Below are 25,071 nucleotides of genomic sequence, written 5' to 3' on the forward strand. Positions count from 1 at the left end.
AAGCAACTTACAACATCTATCAAAGCTCACTCTACCAGAGCTATGGCTACTTCTATTGCTTTTCATTCCAAGCTCGCTATTTCTGAGATTTGTGCTGCGGCTACTTGGTCCAACCCGCACACTTTCATTTCCCACTATAAATTGGATGTGGCATCTAAAGGGCGAGCATCATTTGGTTCCACGGTACTCAGGAGTGTTTTCCAGTGAGCCACCCAGGATTCAGGTGCTAGGGACGCTGTCCCATCAGTCAGAATGTAGGCGAGATAGGATCACATAACATCTTTTAGTTATGTACTCACCATAACTTCAGATGTTTGGGATCCATCTCGCCTACATTCCTAATACCCACCCTCCTTCCCCCTGCCTTGGAGATCAGAAGAGATTGAACGGTTTTGAGTTCTACTTTTTTTTTATCTTGTTTCATCTGACGATGTTATATAAGCAGCATGTGTGTCTGTGTATGTATGCGGACAAATTAGATCTGGGGGACTGGTAGTGGTGCATCCTGGGATATAGTAAGCTCAGCCAATAAGAGACTTCGCTCTTTGGCATAAGCGTGCCGAGTCGGAGCCGAGGGATCGGCTCCGAACCCATCAGTCAGAATGTAGGCGAGATGGATCCCAAACATCTGAAGTTATGGTGAGTACATAACTAAAAGTTCCATGGGATCAGACAACATGTGGGATCAGACAGTGTGCATTCTGATTAGTGCCAAGTATGTACTGCCTTAGCCTAGTCTCACGGTTTTTGCCTGATGCCTGGAGAACAGCCACTGTGACTCCCCTACACAATGGTGTCTCACTCTACCAATTTGGGCAATTATGAGTTCATTAGCCTTATCAGCATTGTATGCAAAACTGGAATGTATTGTAGCAGAACTTATTTATACAGACACAGGCAACTTAGCTGATCTGGACTCCTAGTCAGTTTCATTATGAAAAAGGCATGTCCTGTCTCTTGAACCCAGTAAGCTGCTTTGACAAGTTTATAGGGGTTGTGGACAGTGGTCATACAGTGCATACTGCTCATTTTGTGCTGGCCAAGGTTTTTGGCACTATTCCTCATAGTGATATTGTTAAAAATTTAGATAAACTTAATGTAAATCCCTGTGTTAGCCCCTGGATTGCAAACTGGCTATTGTAGAGACATCAATAGGCACATGAAACACCATGCCATCTTAGTAAAATATATATACCACTTTGGATCTCCCGTGAAAAGAGGGTACCAGCCTAGGGGGACTAACCTGGTCAACGTATGATAAAGAAATAAAAAATAAATACATTTGATGATGTAACCTTTAAATTCATAGTGTCTGAAAATTAACCTGCATATTTCCCAGTGCATCACAAATTGGTGAATTTTGAAGACATACAAGGACATCTTTAATGATGGTAGGTGCTTTTATTTAAATTTGCCACAACAGTTTTTGAAGTTACTGTACTAAGCAATTTTGGGAAACATTCATTGAAAGATACATCTATATAATGCTGATAAAGATGTACTTACAACATGATGCATCACAAAATAGTGCAGGATAGTTTTTAAGGTAAAGTCAGGTACCTTGACATCCATGAGTTTATACATCACCTGATTGGTAGGGAGGGGACATCAGACTGTGGGCAAAACTGTTTGTTTGTAATCATTAAGGTTGTTAATAAAAGGAGACAATGATCAAGCAGGGAAGTACAAAACGTGTTGGTAATTATAGGAATTAACTTTTGGAAGCGGGAAAGAGAACTGCTTAACATCCCTAGTATATTGTACTATCTGAATTCCTTACATAGCAGTGCTCATTAGCAGGGAATACAACATAGCAGTGCCTTTAAAAGGACCTTTACTGGTCCTTGTTAGAAGTAAAGGGAGGCAGACAGGACTTCTCATAGCAATGGTCAACAGGACTTCTCATAGCAATGGTCAAAGTGAAAAGGTGAACAGGAGTAGTTCCTCTACCACCTTCAAATTAATTGAGTTCTTATGCATCCTTCTGTTGGTAGTTGAAATGGAATTCTTAAACCACCAGCATAATATTTTTGCAGCTGTAGTGTTCCATTATGTATGTCTTAGTCACAAAAAATATTTTATATAATATCTCCAAACAGTACATATGCTGTGATTCAACAGTTCTCCATAACAAACTTTTTCATTGGGCATTTTTACTTTTGGTCAGCTTTTCTTAAGGCATTTTTATGATTTTTAGAGCTCCTGTGCTTCTTGAATGTAACTTGCAGTGATGACTGTGGACCAGTATATAAAAATGAAGGAAGCCCTATGTTTCAGAACTGCACATGAGTAAATGTGATAAACATGAAGTGGTCTCTGCTGAAGGGATGTTAGACAAGTGGATTAGTTTGTTTGTAGAAGTGGTGTAATGGTAGTCATACCTGTGCTTCCTCCATGTAAGACCAAAGCAAGAAAATGTTGAAGAAACTAGACACTGAGTGATGGTGGAAACCTAGAAGATGTATTGTTTTCAGCAGCACTTCAGTATGAGTTAAAGATCAAGTTTTAATGCATGCAAACACTTTTTTGTGTCAAAATAAAAGTTTGTTTCTCACCTTTTTCAGGAAAAAGTAGTTTTTAAAAACTGCTTCTAAACACTGAAGCCTGAGAGGACTCAGCTGTGTTTACGGCATTAAAATTAACGAACAGGTAGTAGTCCCTCACATCAGTTGAGGTTCCAGCTCTAATTAAGCTGTATTAGCATGTGCAAGTAATTGTGAATCAATTGTGTACTTGCCAACCTGTTTAACAGTGTGGCAAAAAAGTAACTATTAATCTGATGTTGTCAGTTTTCATTCATTCCTCAACAATTGGCTCAGATCCAACCCTTAGATCTGACTCTGCCTGTTTTTTTTTACAGCTCGTGGCCACTAGAACTCCTCCCTTACCCATAATTCTCTGTCTCATAACATACCTCAGATCTCGTTTGTAGCTTTCACGTATGGACATGGTTGCTGTAAGCTCTTGAGCATTAATAGCATTTCTTTTCAGATAAGTGATAGACTTTATTGACCGGAGGAAAAAGATAAACTTATGTGTTATATTTTGTCTTCCTACACCATTTAGTGTATTTCTTTTTACCATTGTTATTTACTTTTCTCCCCTTCCCCATTTAATACCATTGTTGGTAGTTCTTTTCTCATCCTTCTGTCTGGTAACTTTTTAAGTTTAAAGTTTAGCCAAGTTGGAGTTCATTTCCGGTCTTTCTTGTCCCTCCACTAGTTTAAAATTAATAAAATGGCAGAAAAGCCTTCTGGATTTAAAAAATGTAGAAAATGTGGGCACAAACTCTCATTATCTGAAGCGCAATGATTAGTGCTTGTATTATTTGGGCCCTGATCACCTTAAAGTGGATTGTGATATCTGCAAGTCTTTCAATCCCAGGGCAGTTGTTGATTGAAAAAATAAACTAATACTGAAAGGTCTTCTCCCTTCAACATTTTTAGAGGCATTATCTGGGGCTCAGCATTCCAGATCTGACAAATCTGAGCACAGAAAGAATCCATCAGATCTGTCTGGATCTTCTGTCCCTTCCTCTGATACAGTGTTTGAGCCAGCTCAAAAAAAAAATCAAAGAAGTCAGATCTGAAGTCCAGATCTTCTGATCTGCCAGCAACTGATGTTCAGTCTACTGGTGTCAGATCCGAAGCCCTTAACTCAAGTGATGTATGCATCCTCCTTTGATCCAGTCCCTTCACCTTTTTTGGAGAGACGTTGGCATTCCCAAGTCCTCCTCTGTAGCATCATCTTCTTGTTCTTCCCAAAACCTGATGGAAGCTGACATGGATAGAATGATGAGGAAGTCTGTCTCGGAGTGCTTTAGATGGGAGTTCTTCTGGCTCCTACCCCTTCAAGTCAGGAAGCTCTTACCAGTACTACTCCACTTATCTTGGCTCCTTCTCTGATCCGACTTGTGGCTTCAGATCCCTTGGGATCTGAGTCTTCTGAAATCGTATGTATCGGATCTGAAGATCATCGTATCGAGTGTGTCGGAGCCAGACAACTCTCAGAACTGAATTGTCCCTGTCAGATCCGAGGTGTTAGAATCAACTCAGAAGTTGTTGGAGCTGTCTCTGCTTCTCTGAGCTTTGGCATCAGATAGTTCAGCTCTGACCTCAGACTAAGATGGACTGCTCTCAGGTCATGGGGAGTCGATGGTCTAGAACCTTGGATTTTTTGGCACTGTTGGCTTCCTTCTCCCCAGTGCCCTCTGCCTTCAAGGTTGTGGAGAGAGTGTTTTCTGCTTCTGCAGGATCAACAGTTCCTTCCTCCTCTCTGGATCCTGTATATCTCTGTGCCTTGAGCCTCATCACTCTACTCCACAGGAACAGCCACCCCAAAGTCTCCAGGCTACCAAGCAAGGTATTCTCATTTCTTCTGATACTTCTCTGAAGCATCTCACTGAAGAAGTCTCTAGGAAAAGAAAGTGTATGAGGAGGCACTTAGACTTCTCAAGAGTCTGTCACTGAAGATACTGATTTTGATGAGTGGGAAGGGTTCCCAAGATCACCACCTGATGACATCTCCTTTTTAGACATTCTACTAAAGAACCTCAAACAAAGGGATGGTTGGTCTACCGATAACACTTTCCAAGAGGAATCCGTATTCCTGGAAGCCTTTGGGTCTAGCCCATCTACCTTCTGGATGACTTGGCCCGCTGAAGTGCTTATTGATTTGGTCTCTAGGCAGGTGTGGAAGGAACCTGATGCTGTTGAGCCTATCCCCAAGAGACCAGACATGACACTGGTACCACCTAAAGAAAGAGTTTTGAAGCAAGTGAGTACCAGTAGATGCCATGAAGTTGGCCATGAAGAAACAACTTGCAGAACAGAGTTCTTCTGTCCATCCCCCTAACAGTAAGTCCAGGGTGTTGGACAGATTTGGGAAGTGTGCATATGCTTCAGCGACCTTTGCACTCAGGTTGCTGAATTATTTGGCACATTTCACCAGATTGCAGAGGGACTTGATTAAGGAACTCTCCAAATCCATCTCGGGACCAGTACTTCTAAGACACAAAGCTTTGTTGTTGCCTCCAGTTGGCTACCCTACAGTTGATCACAAATTCATCCATGAGGCTCATTTCACATGCAGCTGAAGGTACCTCAAGATTGGCAGGTTTAGACATTTCTATTAGGAGTCATTCCTGGATGCACTTGTGTGATTTTGCGAAGCCCTTAAAGTCCTCGTTCGTTAGTGCACCTTTTAACAGCAGTTTGTTGTTTTGCTGTTTGGCCCTAAGGTGGAGGAAACACTCTCCAGCTGTGAGCAAGATGAAAAAACCCTTTCTGCAGTGGGCATATGTTTTTCGACCCCTCAGAGAACCTTCTCTGGTAATCATTGAGGTGGTTGAAAGATGTAGTTCAGAAATTCCCTAGAGTCCTTTCCAAGATCCATGCAAAGATCGTTCCCTCAGGGACAGAGGGGAGATCTCATACAGAAGACATTGCCTATGCGGCAGAGCAGGCCTGCAGAACCAGGAGGTCCAGAGATTCTTTTTCTGACAGACCCTATCAGCACCTCTGAAAGGAGAACTGATTGTCCACCACTGGAGGCAGTCGGGGTTGTCCAGAGAGCCTGGCTAGACATTACAAAAGACACGTGGGTACAGAGACGATTATTTCCAGAGGTTATATAATTCCCTTTTCCCTTCCCCTTCCCCCTCCCTTAACAGTAAACAAAATTCTCAATGTTTCACCTTGTCAGAGGAAAGCAACAGCTCTAGAAATAAAAAAGCTTCATGAAAAAAGAGTCTCATCCCAGAGGTGCCACCAGACCTGATAGAATATAGAAATTACTCATGATTCTTTTTAGTGCCAAATAAAACACGGGACTGGAGACCAATTTTGCATCTTCGTAGTCTGAACAAATTGGTTCAATGTACAAAGTTCCGGATGATCACAGTTCAGTCCATTTTGCCTTTCCTGCATAAGGACAACTGGATGTGCTCAACAGATCTTCAGGATGTATACTGTCACATAAAAATGAACAGGTGATCCAAAGAATGCCTATGCTTCTGGCTAGGCGACAGTCATTACCAGTTCAGAACTCTACCCTTTGGCTTTAGCACAGCCCGCAGGGTGTTCACCAAATGCATGCCAGTGTAGCAACTCGATTGAGACTGCAGGGATTCCGGGCATTTTTGTATTTGGGTGACTGGCTCATAACCACTATGACCAGGCATCTTCTGATAAACGCACTAGACTATGTACTCCAAATTTGCTCTCATCTAGGGATTACCATCAATCACAATGAATCTCAGCTAGAACCGGCTCAGATACTGAAATTCATAGGGACTTTGTTCAACGTAGTATCAGTAAAAGCCTCCCTTCCTTTACTAAGACTTGAGACTATTCTATTTTATGTCAAAAAGATACTTCAGAATTCTTCTATTCAGCTCGATTGATTCTAGAAGCCTTGGATTCAATGTCATCTGCAATAGTTCTGGTACTGTTGGCAAGATGTCGTATGAGAATTCTTCAGTGGACCCTAGCAACTAGGTTGCCTATTTTGCATTAACTTACGCCCATGCAGATCAGAATAACTCAGGCATTCAAAAATTACCTGTTGTGGTGGATGCATTCAGAGCAGATATTTCAAGGCACTCCCTTTATGCAGCTCAGCCCAAATCCATAGCGACCACGGACGCTTCCCAGATTGGGGGGGGGGGGCACTTCTTCGGAAAGACAGTTAAAGGCACATGGTCCCCCACAGAAGCCAACATGCATAATCAGTGTCCTGTAAATATGAGCAGTTCTCTTAGAATTGCAGGCCTTTCAAGACTCTCTCCTTTCTGGAACTATTGCGATTCAGATGGACAGCATGTCAGTGGTATGGTACGGGAACAAACAAGGAGGGACTAGATCTTACCCATTGTATCAGAAGCTCTGAGAGTGTGACAGTGTGCAGTCTTATCCAGTTGATTTCTGACAGCAATGCACATTCCAGGGAATTCCATCATAATAGCAGACAAGTTGAGCAGGTGCATTTTGTTGTTATCTAATGATTGGTGTCTCAGCATGAGAGTTGCAGAAAAGATATTTTGCCAGTGGGGCCAACCTTGTTCTAGCCTGTTGCATTTCCACTCAACAACAAGTGCATCAGGTTCTTTGCCCTGACCCCCCCCCCCCCAACAGGGGGAGTCACAGAGAGAAGCTGTCCTCCATGATTAGCCCCCAGTCTCCTCTGTGCATATCCCCCTACCCTCTTGATCCCCAAATTTCTGCAGAAAGCATCTAGATTGAAGTACAAAGTCATCCTCATTGCCCCTTTCTTTGGCGTCATTTAGTTTACCTGCCATGGATTCTGGATTCAATTCCAGACTTCCTGTCTCACCTGACAGACATGATTCAGCAGGACATTTCAGGCCTAAAGTTGACCACATGGTTTCTCCACTTCCGTTGATAGCCAGGCAACCTAGAGTGTCCTTCCCTTGTCCATCATATACTTTTATTTTCCTATAAAGCTTCCATTAGAAAGATTTACAGAAGTAAATGGAAAAGATTTGTTTTTTGGCCACAACAAAAGACACTGACCCTTTTTCAGCTCCAGTACATAATGTTCTAGAGTTCCCTGAATTCAATCTTTAATGAAGGGGCTAGTTCATCAGCTGTTAAAGTACAACTAGCTGCCATTTCAAATTTTCATGTAGGAATTGACAATTCTACCTTAGCTTCCTCAAAACTTTGTAAGGCCTTTATAAGGAGTACTCCTCTTTTGAGACCAGCATTTAAAGATCCATCTCCAGCATGGGATTTAAATTTTGTATTACAAGCTTTGACTTGATCTCCCTTTGAACCAGCAGCAAAATGTGAACAGAAGTTTTTAACCTGGAAAACTATCTTCTTGGTAACTACAACCTCTGCTTTAAAGACTTTCTGTACTTCAAGCCTCGTCATCTTGTCCTCCTCATTTAATACTACATAAAGATAGAATATCACTATGACCCAGTACTTCATTTCTTCCTAAGGTGGTGTCAGAATCCAACATCAATCAGTTAAACATCAATTAGTTCATTAATCTTCCAGTTTTCCTTCCAAATTTCACAAACAAAGATGAATGCATGTTATCATTTGTTAGAAGTTCACAGACAGTTACATTTCTGTTTGCACTGAATTTCAGAAAAAAAAAAGATTGTTTCTTTTGTGGAATCGAAATTAGGCAAGCCAGTTGCAAAAGTAACTTTAGCTAAATGGCTGACTGATTGCATTTCATTTGTCTATGACAAATTTAGATTAACTTTGCCAAAACCTTTGAGAGCCTATTCAACCAGGTCCATGGCAATATCTTCAGTATTTTTATCCAGGTCTTCCATGGACAATATCTGTGCGGCTGCAACTTTGGCTAAACCCTCATACCTTTATTACACATTACAAATTGGATCTGCTCTCAAGGGGAAGAAAAGACTTCGGCTCAAAAATACTCAGGAATATCCTTCCTTGGAGCCCTCCCAGGAATTCAGGTAGCTGGGAACGTTGTACTAATTGTTGAGGAATGAATGAAAACTGACAACATCAGATAAAGAAGTTATATACTCAACATAATGTTCCATCTGTGTTGTCCATTTTTATTTTTCCTGACTCCCCTCCCACCAACTCTGAACCTTTTTAGCTATTAACTTCTGGAAGAACAAGAAGGTTATAAAGGATCAATGCTCCTTTGATTGAGCTCCAGATATTGGCTCCTCTTATCAATCTGCAAACATTTTTCATCTGAAAGTACAAGTCAGCAAACAAGATCCTGAGGTATGTTAGAGGATATAGAGTGTTATTGGTAAGGGAGCAGCTCGAGAGTTTTAGCAGCCACAAGCTGTAAAAAAAACAGCTGAGTTGGATTTGAGGGTTGGATCTGAACCAGTTGTTGAAGAAGAATGAAAATGGACAACACAGATGGAACATTATGTTGAGTGTATAATTCATTTTTATTATTGCTGTTTTGCTGTTTGTTTTTTGCAAAACTGTTAACAGGTTTGAAATTATACAATTGATTCATAATTCCTTATAAATGCATTGTTAGAGCTGGACACTTAGTGATGTTGTAAATGCCTTCCACCCATCCATTAATTTTAATACTGTGAGTATGGATGGGTCATCAAAGACTTCTGTGTTGAGAAGCATTTTTTTTTTAATTTATTTTTTTTCTGAAGATGAATTGAAGTAAACTTTTGCTTTTATCCTAAGATGTGTTCATGTACATAAGCTTGCATGCATGCGTGCACATTTTTCTGCAAAATAAAAAAATCTGCTTTGCACCATTAAACATGATCTTGTACTTAGATAAGCGATGACTTGATAGTCACACTGCATCTTGTTAAATTCGTAGCACCTGTGCAGTTGCTTTCACTGTGATTTACACCTCTTTGTCCTCTTTTGTTTTTGCAGGCCTCCAAACCAGAGCATGCAGCAATTATTATATGGCAAACTGCTAGTTGGAAGAAGATACAGAGTTTGTCTTTCCATAGCCTGACCGTCACTCAGATGTCATTTTCACCTGATGACAAGTTCTTATTAGCAGTTTCTAGAGACCGAACTTGGTCACTATGGAAACTGAACACTGAGGGTCATACTGATTCAGGTATACAAATACATTATCTTGTTGATCCAGTATTGTCTAATATCTTGCAAATATATATATGCATACATATAAGTAAATATATATATATATATATATATATATATATATATATATATATATATTATGATACAGTTGCATTTTTCTACATAAGATATACATGTGGTGATAGCTGGGTATCATATGTATTGCAGTTTATTTTGCAGGCTGCTACATTTTTGCTGGATTGTCCTAACCCATTTACTTATTTAAAAATGCTTGTAGTGAAATAACTCCTAATCCTGTATGCAGCGAAAAGTAGTAAGTAGAAAGAATCAAATGATAAAGTAGAGAGTTAGAGGGCATTCAATCTTCTATGGTTACAAAAACATCTCTTTCCCTAAAGTATGAGTAAGCAAATGGGTTTTCATTTATCTCGAAGTGCTAATTCTGCATCTTTATTTTATTAAGTAATACGTCAACACTTAGCTTTTTATTTTCTCATTGTTCTTTAATTGTTAGTTCTGCTTTCAGACAGGGCAGCAAATAGGTAGGAAATAAGGAGCGTATGTAGGAAGAATATTTTGCTAGTTGATGTTCTTCATTCCACATTGCTGCAGTCCTAACTATTGGGTAGTCCGCTGTCCACTGCTGGTTGTTGCCCTTATATGCTCTGCTCAGGGTGCAGATTAAATTAGCTCAGTAAATTAGACTGGTAACAGGTTTGTCCACAGAGGGTACTAATGCGCATGACCAACGTCATATCCTCAGTCTTTTTTGCCGCATGGTCCAATGCAGAAGCAGTTTTGCGAGTGCAGGTTGTCGTTCTGAAAGTTTCTGAAGTCAGAGTTTCAGACCGAATCAAAGTTGGCTAAGTCCCCCGTTGGGGAATATTTTGGTTTTTCTTGCCTCAGTATTTAACCGGATGTCAGAAAAAGTGAATAACTGTATTTCTTGTGGGAAACAGATACCTCATAGGGATTACCATACTTTGTGTATACCTTGTTTAGGGCCTGAGCACGACGTTGTTGGATGCCGCTCTTGTGCTAGATTTAACAAACGCACTATTAAGAGAAGGTTAGACTGTGCCAGGTTAGTTTTGGGAAGCGTTGTAATTATAAAATGCCGTCGGATGCTCCGGCGCCAGCTTCGCCAAAAGCGCAAGGACAAAGTAGCAAAGCCTAGAGTGGAGGAACCGACAGTCCCGGACGCCGGTTCTTTAGAAGGCTCAGTGGAGCCGGAGGTTTTGCCAGGAGTTTCTTTGGAGTCTCAGGGAGAGACTTTACTGTTACAGGATGTGTCCTCTCAGGAAGTAGGCCAGGCTGAAGGGGCTTCTCAGGTGGCTGTTCTTCCCTCTCTTCCTAAGGTGGTTAGGGCCTCCTTCTGTTTCCAAGGCTTCTTTAAGAGGCAGGCCTAGTTTAGCTTCAGTGGGGTTTCTCCGAGTGTGTCAGGGTCTTTGCCTAAGAAGCATATGCTAAAAATGGCAGAGGATTTGATTACTATGATTAGAGGTTCTATGCCCTCCTGATAAGAGGCCTAGGGTGGAACCTGAGTTTGAGAGTTTTGAGCAATGTTCGAGGCTTCTGAGTCTTCGGCTGAAGACTTGCAGGAGTATCCTCCTTATTCTGATTCTGATGTGGATGATTCTACTCCTTCAGCTTCGCCTCCTGAGGATTTTTCATTTTCAGAGACTCTGCATTCCATGAGGGAGCATTTTAAATGGGAAGGTCAAGATTTCTCTGATTCCAGGAAGAGGCTTAGGGAATTCTTGTTTTACCCCAGCATAGGCCTTTAGCTATACCTCCTGTTCTGAATGTGGTAGAAGATGTTTTTGCAGAGGCTTCCTGAATCCTGATTCTTTGCCTCCTGCCCCAGTTAAACCGGATAGGTACTATAGGGTGCCTGAGGCTCATAAGTATCTTTTAAGAGTCCTAGGGCAGACCCGGAAACTGTCTCTCAGGGGCCTAAAGGTGTGAAGGCTTCTGTTGTTAAAAATCCTGTTCCTCCTGATAAAGAGGCAAGGGCTTTGGATAGATGGGGAAAGAAAGTGTATACTTCTTCCACTTTAGCCATGAGGGCGTTGAATTGTCAGTTTCACATGTTAAAATATCAGAATTATCTCCTTTCACAATTGAAGTCTAAGGTGGATGCTTTGGCTGAAGGTATTGAGTGTAAAGAGTTGCAAGATTTAGTTCATGTGTCTGAACAGGTGGGTAAGCATTCCTTGCAGTGTGGTTTTGATGCTGTGCAGGCCTCCTCGAGGGTGGCTGCCACTGGTTCTGTTCTTCGTAGGCACGCCTGGTTGAGAGATCAGAATTTAGCTGAGCATGTTAAGACAAGGATTTTGGATGCTCCTTTACAGTCTGATGTGTTGTTTGGTTCGCCTGTGGAAGCAGTTTTAAAGAAAATGGAGGACAAGGCTAAGTCTATGCAAACTGTTAAGGATTTTTTGCAGGTGCAGCCTCCAAAGTTTAGTAGAAATTGGCCTACTAAGGGATGGACATATCCTGCTTATGATTCCCAGTCTAGGGGTAGGTCTAGACGTGGTAGGGGCAGAGCTCAAGGTTCTTTTAAGCCTAGAACAGGGAGTTCACCTCCTCAGGCTTCTGGTGAGGGCAGGGGTCAGTCCTTTCGTAAACAGACCCAATGACCTGCCTTTTCAGCTGCCAGTACATTCTCGCCTGGCAGCACCTTTGGGAGGAAGGCTGTCTCTTTTCAAAGAAAATTGGGATTTAATTACCCAAGACAGATGGGTTCTGGATATCATTCACCACGGTTACAGGTTTTATTTCCATACCTTGCCTCCTTTCAAAGGCATGCCAGACATTCCTCCTCTACAAAGACAAGAGGCTCACAAGCAAATTTCTCTGTTGCTCCAAATAGGGGCCATTCAGCCAGTTCCTGTGCCAGAAAGGGGCCTAGGATTTTATTCTCGCCTGTTCCTAGTACCGAAGAAGGGGAACACGTGGAGACCAATTTTTGATTTATCTATCCTCAACACTTATCTGGACATTCCCAAGTTCAAAATGTTGACGTTACAACAGCTTTTACCTCTGCTGGGCAAAGATCACTGGATGGTAACTTTAGATCTCAAGGAAGCTTACCTTCATGTGCCTTTCAGACTAAGTTGCAGGAAGTATCTGCGTTTTCGAGCTGGAAATTCTCATTATCAGTTCTCTGCATTGCCCTTTGGCTTATCTACTGCCCAGAGTATTCACAAAGGTTCTGGCTCCAGTGATAGCTTACTTCAGACTAAAAGGAATTCAAATCTATCCTTACTTGGACGACTGCCTGATTCTGGCTCAAGAAAAGGAAGACCTTTACAGCATTTGGAATATGTGATAGCAGTGCTAAGATGCCTAGGGTATTCTGTGAACAAAATAAAGTCCAGTCTAGTACCCTCTCAAGACATGTGCTTTCTGGGTGTGAGACTGAATACAGCAGCCCAGATGGCCTTTTTAACCCCGGACAAACAAAAGAATCTTTCCAGTTACTTCCATCACCTATCTCTTCAGTCCGGGCTGACTGCAAGGACAGTCCTTCAAGCCTTAGGGTTCATGGCATCTTGTATTCTGGTGCTTCCCAATGCCAAACTGCATATGAGGAAGCTGCAATGGTATCTCAAAATGTATGGACACAGCACTGCCAGGATTTGGACACTGTCATTCAAATAATACCTTGCATTCAAAAGGAATTTTGTGGTGGGCTCAGGAATGTCACCTAAACAAGGGACTCTCTGTGACCCGGCCAGAGGCGAGTCAGATTCTAACGACAGATGCCTCAGACATTGCTTGGGGAGCTCATCTAAATGGAAAGTGGATACAAGACAAGTGGCCTGCCAGACTACAGCATCTACATATCAGCATGAAAGAGATGTTAGCAGTCCAGTTTGCATTAATGGCTTTCAAGAAGTTACTTCTTCCAGGGCAGGTGTTGATTCTAACAGACAACACAACTGTCATGTGGTACATCAACAAACAAGGGGGAACACATTCTTACCCGTTGTGCAGGCAAGCAATGATTTTATGGGAGACTGCGCTCAGCTTGCAACTAACTCTTCAGGCAAGGTTTCTGCCAGGAGCACAGAACTCCTTAGCAGATGTGTTAAGCAGACAAATCATGGATCCCCACGAGTGGAAACTGGATCTTCATGTATTTCAAAAATTGACAGTGTCATGGGGAACTCCAGACATAGATCTGTTCGCTTCTCCACTAAACCACCAGCTGCCAAAGTTTTGCACAAAGAGGTTTCATCACACAGCTTGGAAAGTGGATGCTCTTTCTTTCAGTTGGAAAAATCTTCATGTGTATGCCTTTCCACCTCTGCCTCTTCTCCCAAAGGTGCTCCTAAAGGTCAGACAAGACAAGCCAAGGATGATTTTAATAGCTCCAGATTGGCCTCGGCAACACTGGTACCCATTACTGAGGAGTCTGGTAAGGAAGCCTCCATGGCCTTTACCTTTGATTCCACACCTGTTGTCCCAGAGGGACGGTCACCTGCTCAATGTCAAGCTCCACTCTCTTCATCTAACAGCCTGGCATATTCTGTTTTGAAACACAGCAGGTCTCAACTTCCTCAACAAGTTTTAAATGTGATTATGGAAACCAGAAGACCTAGTACAAGGAAAGTGTACGCAGAAAAATGGAAGAGATTTTTATTTTGGAGTGCAGCAAACAATTTGGGGATTTCTGAGCCTAATTTGAGTGTGGCTCTTCAATATCTTACTGAGTTATTGGACAAAGGTTTGTCTTTCTCTTCCATTAAGATTCATGCTGCAGCAATTTCAGCTCACTATGATTGTGATCCACCATTGTTTTCGCATCCTTTGTTCAAGCAATTTCTTAGAGGGGCAAAGAATATAAGACCCCACGTAGAGCTCCTACTCCTGCTTGGGATCTCAATTTTGTGTTGGAGAAACTTACTCTACAACCTTTTGAGCCTCAAGGCTACTGCTGACTTGAAATACTTGTCATGGAAGACTGCTTTTTTGTTGGCCATTACTTCTGCAAGAAGGGTTTTGGAGTTGCAGGCCCTTATGGCGGTTGAGCCTTTTTTGATTTTTCATAAGGATAGGGTATCATTACGTACTAATCCTTCCTTTATGCCTAAGGTGGTTTCTAGTGTGGCTTTAAACCAAACTATTCATTTGCCTACTTTTATGCAGATCCCCAAAATAAAGGGAAAAGATTTTGCACACTTTAGATGTACACAGGCAATTGCGTTATTATTTAAGCAGGACTAAGGATTTTAGGCAGTCTCAGCAGTTGTTTGTTTCTTTTGCTTTGAGTTCGCAGGGCAAGCCTGTGTCAAAACAAACTATTTCTAGATGGATTGGGTTTTGCATTGCATTTTGTTATTCCCATCATGGCAAGGAGATTCCAGCTGGGATTAGGCCTCATTCCACTAGGGCTACTGCCACTTCAACAGCATTTCTAAGGGGGGTGGCAACTAAGGATATTTTGGAGGCAGCTACTTGGAGTTCAGTGCATACTTTCTCTAAACATTATCACCTTCCTCTCTACTCTAAGTCTAGGGCTGGTTTTGCCACAGCTATTTTGCAAGGCATGTTGTCAGCTCCTGTTTCCTTATGATTTGCCAGCCCCCCTTACCTCTGCTTTGGGATTCTACCCAATAGTTAGGACTGCAGCAATGTGGAATGAAGAACATAGTACAGTTTTGTACCTACCATAAATGTAGATGTTCGAGGATCCACATTGCTGCAGTCCAATTTACCCTCCCTCCTTCCCTCTGTGTTTAGGGGTGGTTGTGTAGGTGAGGTTATATTCTGGTACTTTTGTATATATTGTACATATTTTGGTGCAGGTATGTTTGGAGTTTTGGTATTGGCCTTGTCTTTTTAGGGTCTTCTGACATCTGGGGCAAGAAAAGACTGAGGATATGACGTCGGTCATGCGCATTAGTACCCTGACGTACTGACGTCAGTCTAATGCGCCTTGACCGACGTCAGCCATATACTTTGGTATTCGGGCCGACTGGACAGCGGACTACCCAATAGTTAGGACTGCAGCAATGTGGATCCTCGAACATCTACATTTATGGTAGGTACAAAACTGTACTTTTTGTTTACTGTTTAAGGTAATATTGCATTATACTGTGTATCTAGTACAAGATATCACCTTGTCACCACTGCTGGTTGTTGCCCTTTTATGCTCTGCTCAGGTTGCAGATTAAATTAGCTCAGTAAATTAGAAATGGTAACAGGTTTGTCCACAGAGGGTAGCATTGATAGTACTGCATCTCTAGAAAAGAGAGAGCAAGAGAGTGGGTTTAATTTATGCGATTGCTATCTGGTTGGTGTGGGGAGTAAGGGAATAAACAGCAGCTGGAGGAGAAAGGGACACTAGTAGGCTTTGTACATCCCTATACTGCATCTTGGACTTGTTGTTTAAGATGAAGGGTGGAAATGGTAGCGTGGAGCTGTTTTATAAAATTAGTTTCTAAACACAATAGGGAGAGTGAACAAAAAGTCATTCTCTTTACAGAATTTTTGCATCATTAAGTTGAAGGGAAATGGTATAAAAGAATGCTATACAGTATGGAGATAATTCACACTTCTGGTTGACTGAAGAGCCTGTAATGGTCATAAGTGCATATGGATTATGCACTGTGTTTATTTATTTTTTTATTGCTTATTGAGAACAGCTGAAGTCAGTGTGAGTAGAAAGATGTTGAATTAAATAAAAATGCATTTAAACCACATTCTTTTTAGTTAAAATTGTAGTATCTGCCTCTGGAGTGAACATAATATTGGCATTTTTTCCTTTGTCCAAATTGTTATGGTAATCTGCTCTATTCTGTGGTAACATCATTATTGTACATAAGAGTATCCATAGCCCATATAGTTTTATTTGCATGTAGCTTTCCATTTGACATGATGGTCATATATGAAGGCATGATTAATTTTTTGATTATCTCTTCACCCGGAAAATGCAGATTTCCTTCCTCAGATATTCGGCGAGCCTATGCAGTTTTCTAACAGTTTCCAAACATCTTCAGTCTGGTTTTAATTTTTTTCTTCATCTTCTCAGATAGCTGTGCACATTAATTCATTTTCCCCAAGCCATCAGATATTTGATCAGGAAAGTTTAGCTCATAGAAGATTCTCAGCAAAGTACTTTACCCGGCATAGAATGAAATCATCACAAGAGTGGGAGTGTAAAAGTCAGAAGAATATAAAATGCCACCATAAGCTGGGCTTGTAGCTGCACTGGTCTGGTTTCTGACTACAGTGCTAGCCTCAGGAATGCATATGTTTTTTTCAAGTTGATATGGGAAGGAAGGATAGCTGGGCTCCAGTTAGCATCTGTCCTTCCCTTGGAAATGGATGGTGAAGAGTGACCTTAGTGCAGAGTAGATGCTCCTGCCACAGTTACTTATTCTAAGTGCTTGCATAAGTGAATCAAGAACTGAATGATTACTGGTGACATTGATCCTCCTTACTCTTGTTAATACAGGGAAAAGTCTCTTCTGAATATCATACAAAGATGATACCGTGCACGAAGGGATATTTCCTGCAGTCCCTTTTACCCCCTCTTCATTTACTATAATTGCTGTGGGTGGCCCAAAGCAACCACTTGAAGGAGTGCTTAATCAGTTGCTGGCTGACAATCTCATGACACATTTACACAGTCAAGCTTTATTTAAGGTGTGTGTGCGTGCGTGTGTCTGTGTGTGTGTACTTGTAATAAAGGAATAAATAAAAGGCAGCTGTAAGGATTTCTTCTCTTTATTGACAGGAGTAAGAGTGTGTTATGACACCAGATTATACTCTGGTCAATATCACCCGTTAACATCCTATTCTTGATTCACTTATGCCTGCATTTCAAGTAAGTCTGACTGTAGCAGAGGCCTATACTTTACAATATGGTCACTCATCTCCATCAATTTCAAAGAGAAGGACATTTGTCAGCTGACCAAGAACTTACATTTTAGGAAAGAATAATAATAATAAACCTAAAATACACATGTAAGTTTACCTGATTTATTGAGAAGGGATAATCTCAGTATTTACCTGTACTCCTCCATCTTCTTCTGAAATTCACATATGAGCCATACTTCCTAAAGATTCGTATCGCATGACTGAGGAACTTCCCTTATATTGTAAATATTGTAAATAAGCAAGTTTAACTTGCAATTCTTCATCTTGTAGTAGTAGTACATTCGCACCTTCTGCTCTAGTTAATTAATGACTGTACCTAATCCAGTAATCATTTACTATTTTTGTGCTTTATCTGCTTCTGTCATAACTCATCATCATATCTCATCAGAGCCTGTGTTTCCCTTCAAAAAGGGGGGGGGGGTTGGCATAATGGTTAAGGTGTTCACCTTACAGACACAAGGTGCAAGGTTTGATTCTCACTTGGGGTAACTGGCTAGGCTTAAAATGGCCCACAAGGGCAATTGGCCTAGTACCAAACTATGAACATTTTGCTGTCTCTTCAACTCCCAGGCCTTGCTTCTTTTTCATATCCTGATTCCAGTTTGTCTCCTGTAGGAACTTTGCTATACATGCATTAGAACATTTACATGAATCTTTGGTACTTGAATTAGTTTCAAATTGTTGGACAACAGAAAATAAAAGCCTACACCAAAGTTAAGTTGTGTACTTGTGTAGTCTTTGTAATATTATGTTTGAAACTTTTCTGCCTTCTCCTGATTTGTGGCTGAAAAATGCTCCAAGGAATTACCTCTTCACCCTGTCAACAAAGAATGAGTAAAATGATGCTATACATGTAAAGTTGGTCCTTAATGACTCTTTTAAGCATTCACTGTTTAATTTTTTGTTGCAAAGAAAATTTCTAGTACTTTGTGTGGTTACAATTGCATTACATTAGACCATTCAGTGTGATTAATAACCCTTCCTAATGACAACATGACTGAAGGTTTGTGATCTTTCATTTTAATACTAGAATCCATGTTTGGAATATGGAATAGATATTGATACTCTTTGGAACATCATGTAATAAATGCTTTGCCTCAGAAATTAAACTACTTTTTGAATTCTAATTATGGTACCACAATTGTTAGACAAATAAGTGAATGATGCCCCATGCTAAATACAGGGATGCTGAATGTATCTACCTGCCTGCTAAATGACTTGTTCAGTAGTAACTAACTAGATCCTGCCATTACAAAAATATTGATCTGATATTGTTATTCCTCGTTCATTCCTTACGCATGGGTATCGGTTCCGACCTCGTAACCGAGCCGGCCATTTTCCAAGCTCTCGTCAGCTTCAAACTCTCGAGCTAAACTCTTACCCATAATCCCCCCTCTCCCTGTTACTTCAGATTTTGTTTGCCGCGTTGCCATTTGGTTGTGTCAAGCTGCTTCTCTTGAGCTAAGTATAGTTATTTGTTGTCAAAATAGTCATTTATATTACTTTTTCTGTCAGAAAAGTTTCTATTTCGTTGTCTCTTACCCTATCGCATCTAGTGACCATATTTTCCTGAGTTTTTCTTCTCTTTTCTCTACTTTTTTACCGCAATGGAGGTAATCTTCCCTTTTTTTTATACCTTTGGGTATTCTTTTGTACCATTGCTGGTACCCTTTCTACTATCTACTTTGTCTGTCATGGCAGATAAGAAAGGTAGTCCGGGGTTTAAACGGTGTTCTGATTGTGGACACAAATTACCTACATCTGATGCACACTCTTTGTGCGTTTATTGTTTGGGGGCGTCCCACTTATCTGTTGACCCGCCCTGTTCTATCTGTGAACATTTTTCTAATAGAACCTTGTTAGAAAGGAAAAACAAGTTGTTGCTGAAGGGACTTCTTAAATCGCCCATCTCAGAGGCTATTTCTGGGTCGGAGGCCTCAACCCCTCCTAGAGCCCATGAGAAAATTTTGGATGTTCCTACTAAGGCTAAATCTTTGCCTTCATCCCCGGCTGGGGACTCCCACCAACCAAAACCTAAAAAGGCAAAATTTTCAGCTCCGGAGCTCACTCAGTCAGCCCCAGTGCTTTTGGTGCCTATACCTTCGGCACTGAGGCCTTCGGCTCCATTAGTGATCTCGGCTCCATCTTCTCCTGCAGCCTTCACTATATCGGCACCAACCGTTCAGCCGGCGCAGACCTTGACCATGTCAGCTCCGACAACTTACTCGGAACCAACGCCTCTATTGTCGACTCCAGTTTTGTCGGTTCCAGCTTCGGTACCGACAACCACTTCGGCACAGATCCCTGTGTCGGTGCAGACCATGACCTCGGCACCGATGACTTCTTCGATGCAGACACCCGTAGTCCAGTCTCTCACAGCACCGTTGTTCTCAGTGTGGACTGGTGAGATGGGAACCAAGTTTGCCTCTTCTGTGGACAGGCCTGTTTCTCCCTCAGTCTCTGTGAGGTCCACTAGAAACCTTTCCGAACACGATGTGTTGCGTCTTGTGGATCAGGTGCTCTTGGCCAAAGGTATCCCACCCCCCCACCTCCCTCAGGAACTATCCTTCCTTGGGAAGGTGATCACCCATCTCCAAAGACCCCTTCTTATTCTCCTTCTTCATTGCCTTTGAAGTCCATGGATATAGCACAGTCTTCCCCTTCTGCGGTTCCCTTTATGGATCTCACTAAGGACCCGCATTTGCCTTCATGGCAGGAAAGTTTTGCTATGACCCAGGATATCAGTTGTGACATGTGTAATTTGCTGCTCCACAGCCATCCGGGGACTCCGGGTCAGCAGGCTGAGCCACTTAGGGGAGGGGTGACCCCTGTCCTGGACATTCACTCCTCTTCAGGTGGACCAGCCTTCCAATTGATGGAGAAGGCTTTTGCTGCTGCTGGCAATACTGAACTGTCTATCCCTCCATCCTCCTCTGGTACACTGGTTTCACAAGTCGCACTGAGCAGACACCAGGTGCAAGGGCCTCAGGACATATTCCCACAGGAAACCCCTTTTCCACTGTCTTCCCCAGCTTCTCCCGCTGAGGAAGTCCACCAGAAAAGTTTGTGTAAGAGGAAGCATATGGACTCCACAGAGGAGTCCCTCACTGAAGACAGATTTTGATGAGGGGGAAGGATCCCCTTGGTCACCCTCTGAGGTATCCTTTGGTGATATCCTCGAAATCCTGAAACAGAGAGGTGACTGGCTGTCCTCTAATCCGACCTCTGAGGAATCTGTGTTCCTGCAGGCTTTTTGCGCCCGGCCCCCTACCTCCTGGATTACTCCACCTGCCGATAAACTTGTCCGGCTTATCGTGCAGCATGCTTGGAAGGCTCCTGACACCATCGAAGCTATTCCCCGGAAGCCAGATAAGATTTTGTCCCCTCCTGCTATGGATCCCATTGGTCAAAAGGTCTTCCCGTGGATGCTTTGGTGGTGGCGGCCGCAACAAAAAAGGATCTGGCAGAAGAAGAAAGCCAGACTGTCCATCCGCCTAACAAAGAGTCCTGGGCCCTGGACAGGATAGGGAAGCACACCTTTGCATCAGCGACCTTTACTATCAGGTCCCTGAATTATATGACACACTTTACCAGGCTTCAAAGGGATCTGATTTCTGAGCTCTCTGAAACCTTGGCTGGTGCCGTGTCTGATGAGGTCCGTGACAAAGTGGCCTCTCAGCTGGCCACCATTGAGTCAATATCTAACTCCTCTATGTGACTGATATCTCATGCATCAGAAGGAGCAGCTAGAGCAGCGGGGTTCAGCTGCGGTCTTGTGATGACACACCTGGATGCGCTTCTGCAATTTTGCGGAACCCTTTAAAACTTCCTTTCTTAATGCTCCCATTGAGGCCTCTTCATTGTTTGGACCCAAAGTTAAAAGCACACTGGCCAAATGTGAACAGGACGGCAAGATCCTTTCTGCCATAGGTGTCCGTTATTCTTCCCCTCAACGTGCTTTCTCCCAAAACCAAAAGAGTGGAAAAATATGGTTCAAGAAATCTCAGGGTCCTTTCCGTGACACATAGGCCGAGTTCTCCCCTAGAGGCAGAGGGGGAAACTCACAGGGAAGACGCTCCTTTTGGGGCAGAGGGGGTCCATGTAACCAGGGTTCCAGGGACTCTTTCCCTGGCCAACCCTACCAGCGCTCCTGAAGAGCGGCCCAACTCCCTTCCTCTGGAGGTGATTGGGGGTAGTTTCTCCTTGTACACTTCTGCCTGGCTAACCATCACCACCGATTCTTGGGTACAAAGGATTATAACCAGAGGTTATCATATCCCCATCGATATTTCTCTTGTCCCTTCAAAAAACCTTCCTGACGTCCCACCCAGTCAAAGGGAAGAAGCAGCACTAGAGATAGAAAAGCTGCTAAGAAAGAGAGTCATCCAAATAGTCCCTCCAGACCAGGTAGGATCCGGGTTCTACTCAAGACTATTTTTGGTGCCAAAGAAAACCAGGGACTGGAGACCAATTTTGGATCTCAGTGTATTGAACAAGTTTGTGAGAGTACAAAAATTCTGGATAGTCACAATACAGTCTATCCTCCCACATTTGGAAAAAGATGATTGGATGTGCTCGATAGATCTTCAAGATGCGTAGTACCACATAAGTGGACAGGCCATCAAGAAGATTTCTGCACTTCCGTGTGGGAGCCAGTCACTACCAGTTCAGAGTACTACCCTTCAGACTCTCTACAGCCCCCAGAGTGTTCACAGAGTGCATGGCAGTCGTCACAGCTCACTTGCGACTTCAAGGATTCCAGGTGTTTCCATACCTAGATGACTGGCTCATTTCCGCCCCACCAGACATCTACTGGAAGAAGCCCTGGCATACTCTCTCCTCGCTGCACAAAGGCTAGGCATAACCATAAACTGGCAAAAATCCAATCTCACCCCATCTCAGTCGACAGAATTCATAGGGGTTATCTTGGACACAAAGAACTGCAGAGCTGCCATTCCAGAGCACAGAATTTTAAGGATAAAGCAACAACTGATTCCAATCCTTTCAAGGGAGAAATCCACGGCTCACTCGGTTCTACAGCTGTTGGGTTCCATGGCAGCCTCCATCACCATTGTCCCCCTGGGCAGGTTTCACATGAGGCTTCTACAATGGCTACTGCTCACCCAATGGTATCCCTTTCAGCATCCTCTTTCAGCCATGATTCGAGTAACCCACAGGTGCAAACAGGATTTAAATTGGTGGATGACACACAATCTGTCACAATGGTCTCGCCCCTTCTCCCCCCAGCAACCCAAGGCCACAGTGACCACGGACGCCTCCCTGATGGGGTGGGGAGGGCTATGTCAGGGACAGACAGTCCAAGGCACTTGGTCCGAACTGGAGGCCCATCTGCATATAAATGTTCTAGAGCTGAGGGTGGTGCAAGCATTCCATCCCCTGCTGCTGTCTGGGATGATTGCGATTCAATCAGACAACATGGCAGTGGTCTGGTTCATCAACAAGCAAGGTGGAACCAAATCTTACCCCCTTTGATGAAAGGCCATGAGGTTATGGCAATGGGCAATGGCTACCAACTGTTTTCTTCTAGCAACACACATTCCCGGGAGTTCCAACATGATAGCAGACAGACTCAGCAGGTGCATTCTTCAACCTCATAAGTGGTCCCAGAATCCCTTGATAGCGGCGGAGATCTTCCACCGCTGGGGCTGTCCTTGCTGTGACATCTTTGCATCCCCGACCAACTACAATTGCAGCAATTACTTTGCCCTGATTCCCCTTCCGGGACAGTTACCCAGGGATGCTCTAGTCCACGATTGGCCCTCGGGTCTTCTTTATGCATTTCCACCCTTTCCCCTCATTCCCCAGTTTCTGAAGAAAGCCCGTCGGTTGAAGAGCAAGGTGATCCTCATAGCACCATATTGGTCTCGACAGATTTGGTTCCCCTTCCTTTGGCCTCACCTACCAGATCGACCATGGATTCTCTATCCAACCCCGGAGTTGATCTCACATCCACAGAACCTGATTCATCCCAACTTGAACAGCCTGAAGCTCGCAGCTTGGCTACTCCAATTCCCTTGATTGCCAGGCAGAATGATCTTTCTTTACCAGTACTTGACATTCTCATTGCATTTCATAAGTCTTCCACTAGAATTACTTATCTGAGCAAGTGGAAAAGATTTACCTGTTGGCTGAAAGATAAGCAAGTAGATCCCTTCTCAGCACCAGTGTCGATAATACTAGACTATCTGGCCAACCTTTTCCATTCGGGTCCATCGGCCTCTACCATTAGAGTTAATTTGGCTGCAATTTCTAATTTCCATGATGGAGTCCAAGATTCCTCTCTTATGTCCCACAAATTGTGCAAGACCTTCATAAAAGATGTGAATCATCTGAAGCCACCTTTTAGAGAACCTATTCAACCATGGGATTTATCATTAGTTCTACAAGCTCTGACAATGCCACCCCTCGAACTAGCTACTTCTTGCGACCTCAAGCATTTGTCATAGAAAACCTTGTTTTTGGTCATTATTACTTCTGCCAGACGTATTTCTGAGCTTCAAGCTTTATGTATCAAGAGTCCATACTTGATTTTTCATAGAAATAGAGTGTTTCTGAGAACTAATGCATCATTTCTAATGCATCATTTCTGCCAAAAGTGATCTCTGAACTGTCCATTAATCAAACCATTGAATTGCCAGTTTTCTTTCCCAGTCATTCAAACAGAGGAGAGTATTGCCTACATACAATAGGTATCCACAGGCAAATCCATTTTTACTTAAACAGGACTAGGTCCTTTCGTAAATCTGACCAGTTATTTTTAGCCTTTTCTGGACCTAGATTAGGATCTGCTGTTGCTAAGGTCACATTAGCTAGATGGTTGAAGGACTGTGTGACCTTCATTTATACACAACGTAATATCTCATTGCCTACTACCATGAAAGCTCATTCAACAAGGTTGGTGGCAACTTCTGCTGCCTTCCAGCCCAGAACTTCTTTACATGACATATGGGGAAGCTGCAGCTTGGGCTACGCCTCATACCTTCATCAATCATTACAAATTGGATTTGGCCTCCAGGGGAAGAGCATCTTTTGGTTCTATGGTGCTCAGGAATGTCCTTCCATGAGAGCCTCCCAGGAATAGAGGTAGCTGTGGACTCTGTCCCATATGTAAGGAATGAACGAGGATTAACAATATCAGATAAAGAAGTTATGTCTTACCATAATGTTCCATCTGTATTGTTGATCCTCGTTCAGTCATTACGACCCTCGTTCAGTCATTACGACCCTCCCTCTTTCCCCCTCCTGTGGCTTCTTGTGGATCTCACCATCCGGTTCTCTTAGGTTATTTGACCAGAGGTAGCCTGTACCTTCTTTTGACTTGCAAACTCAATCTGAGGTAACAGAGAGTGGGGGGTTATGGGTAAGAGTTTAGCTCGAGAGTTTGAAGCTGACGTGAGCTTGGAAAATGGCCGGCTCGGTTCCGAGGTCGGAACCGATACCCATGCGTAATGACTGAACGAGGATCAACAATACAGATGGAATGTTATGGTAAGACATGACTTCTTTTTCACATAACTAGGTAATCAGGGAGTATGCTTTGTTTTTCATCCTTGGCATACAGATTTGTGGTTAGTGGAACTCAGTATATGTTTTAAGCCATGCA

General features: G+C 42.8%; 1 protein-coding gene across 1 annotated transcript in view; it reads left to right on the forward strand.

Annotated features, from left to right (window-relative positions):
* The window catches only part of ELP2 (elongator acetyltransferase complex subunit 2), a 1,608,146-nt gene that overhangs the window by 1,515,355 nt on the left and 67,720 nt on the right, over nucleotides 1–25,071 (forward strand). The window contains exon 18 of the mRNA XM_044065497.1: nucleotides 9,378–9,570. Coding sequence (XP_043921432.1) covers nucleotides 9,378–9,570 — 193 coding nt within the window. The remainder of the gene's footprint in view (nucleotides 1–9,377; nucleotides 9,571–25,071) is intronic.

The sequence above is a fragment of the Protopterus annectens genome, chromosome 3.part0, assembly GCF_019279795.1.
Source record: "Protopterus annectens isolate FY-2018-M chromosome 3.part0, PAN1.0, whole genome shotgun sequence".
Classification (NCBI taxonomy): Eukaryota; Metazoa; Chordata; order Ceratodontiformes; family Protopteridae; genus Protopterus; species Protopterus annectens.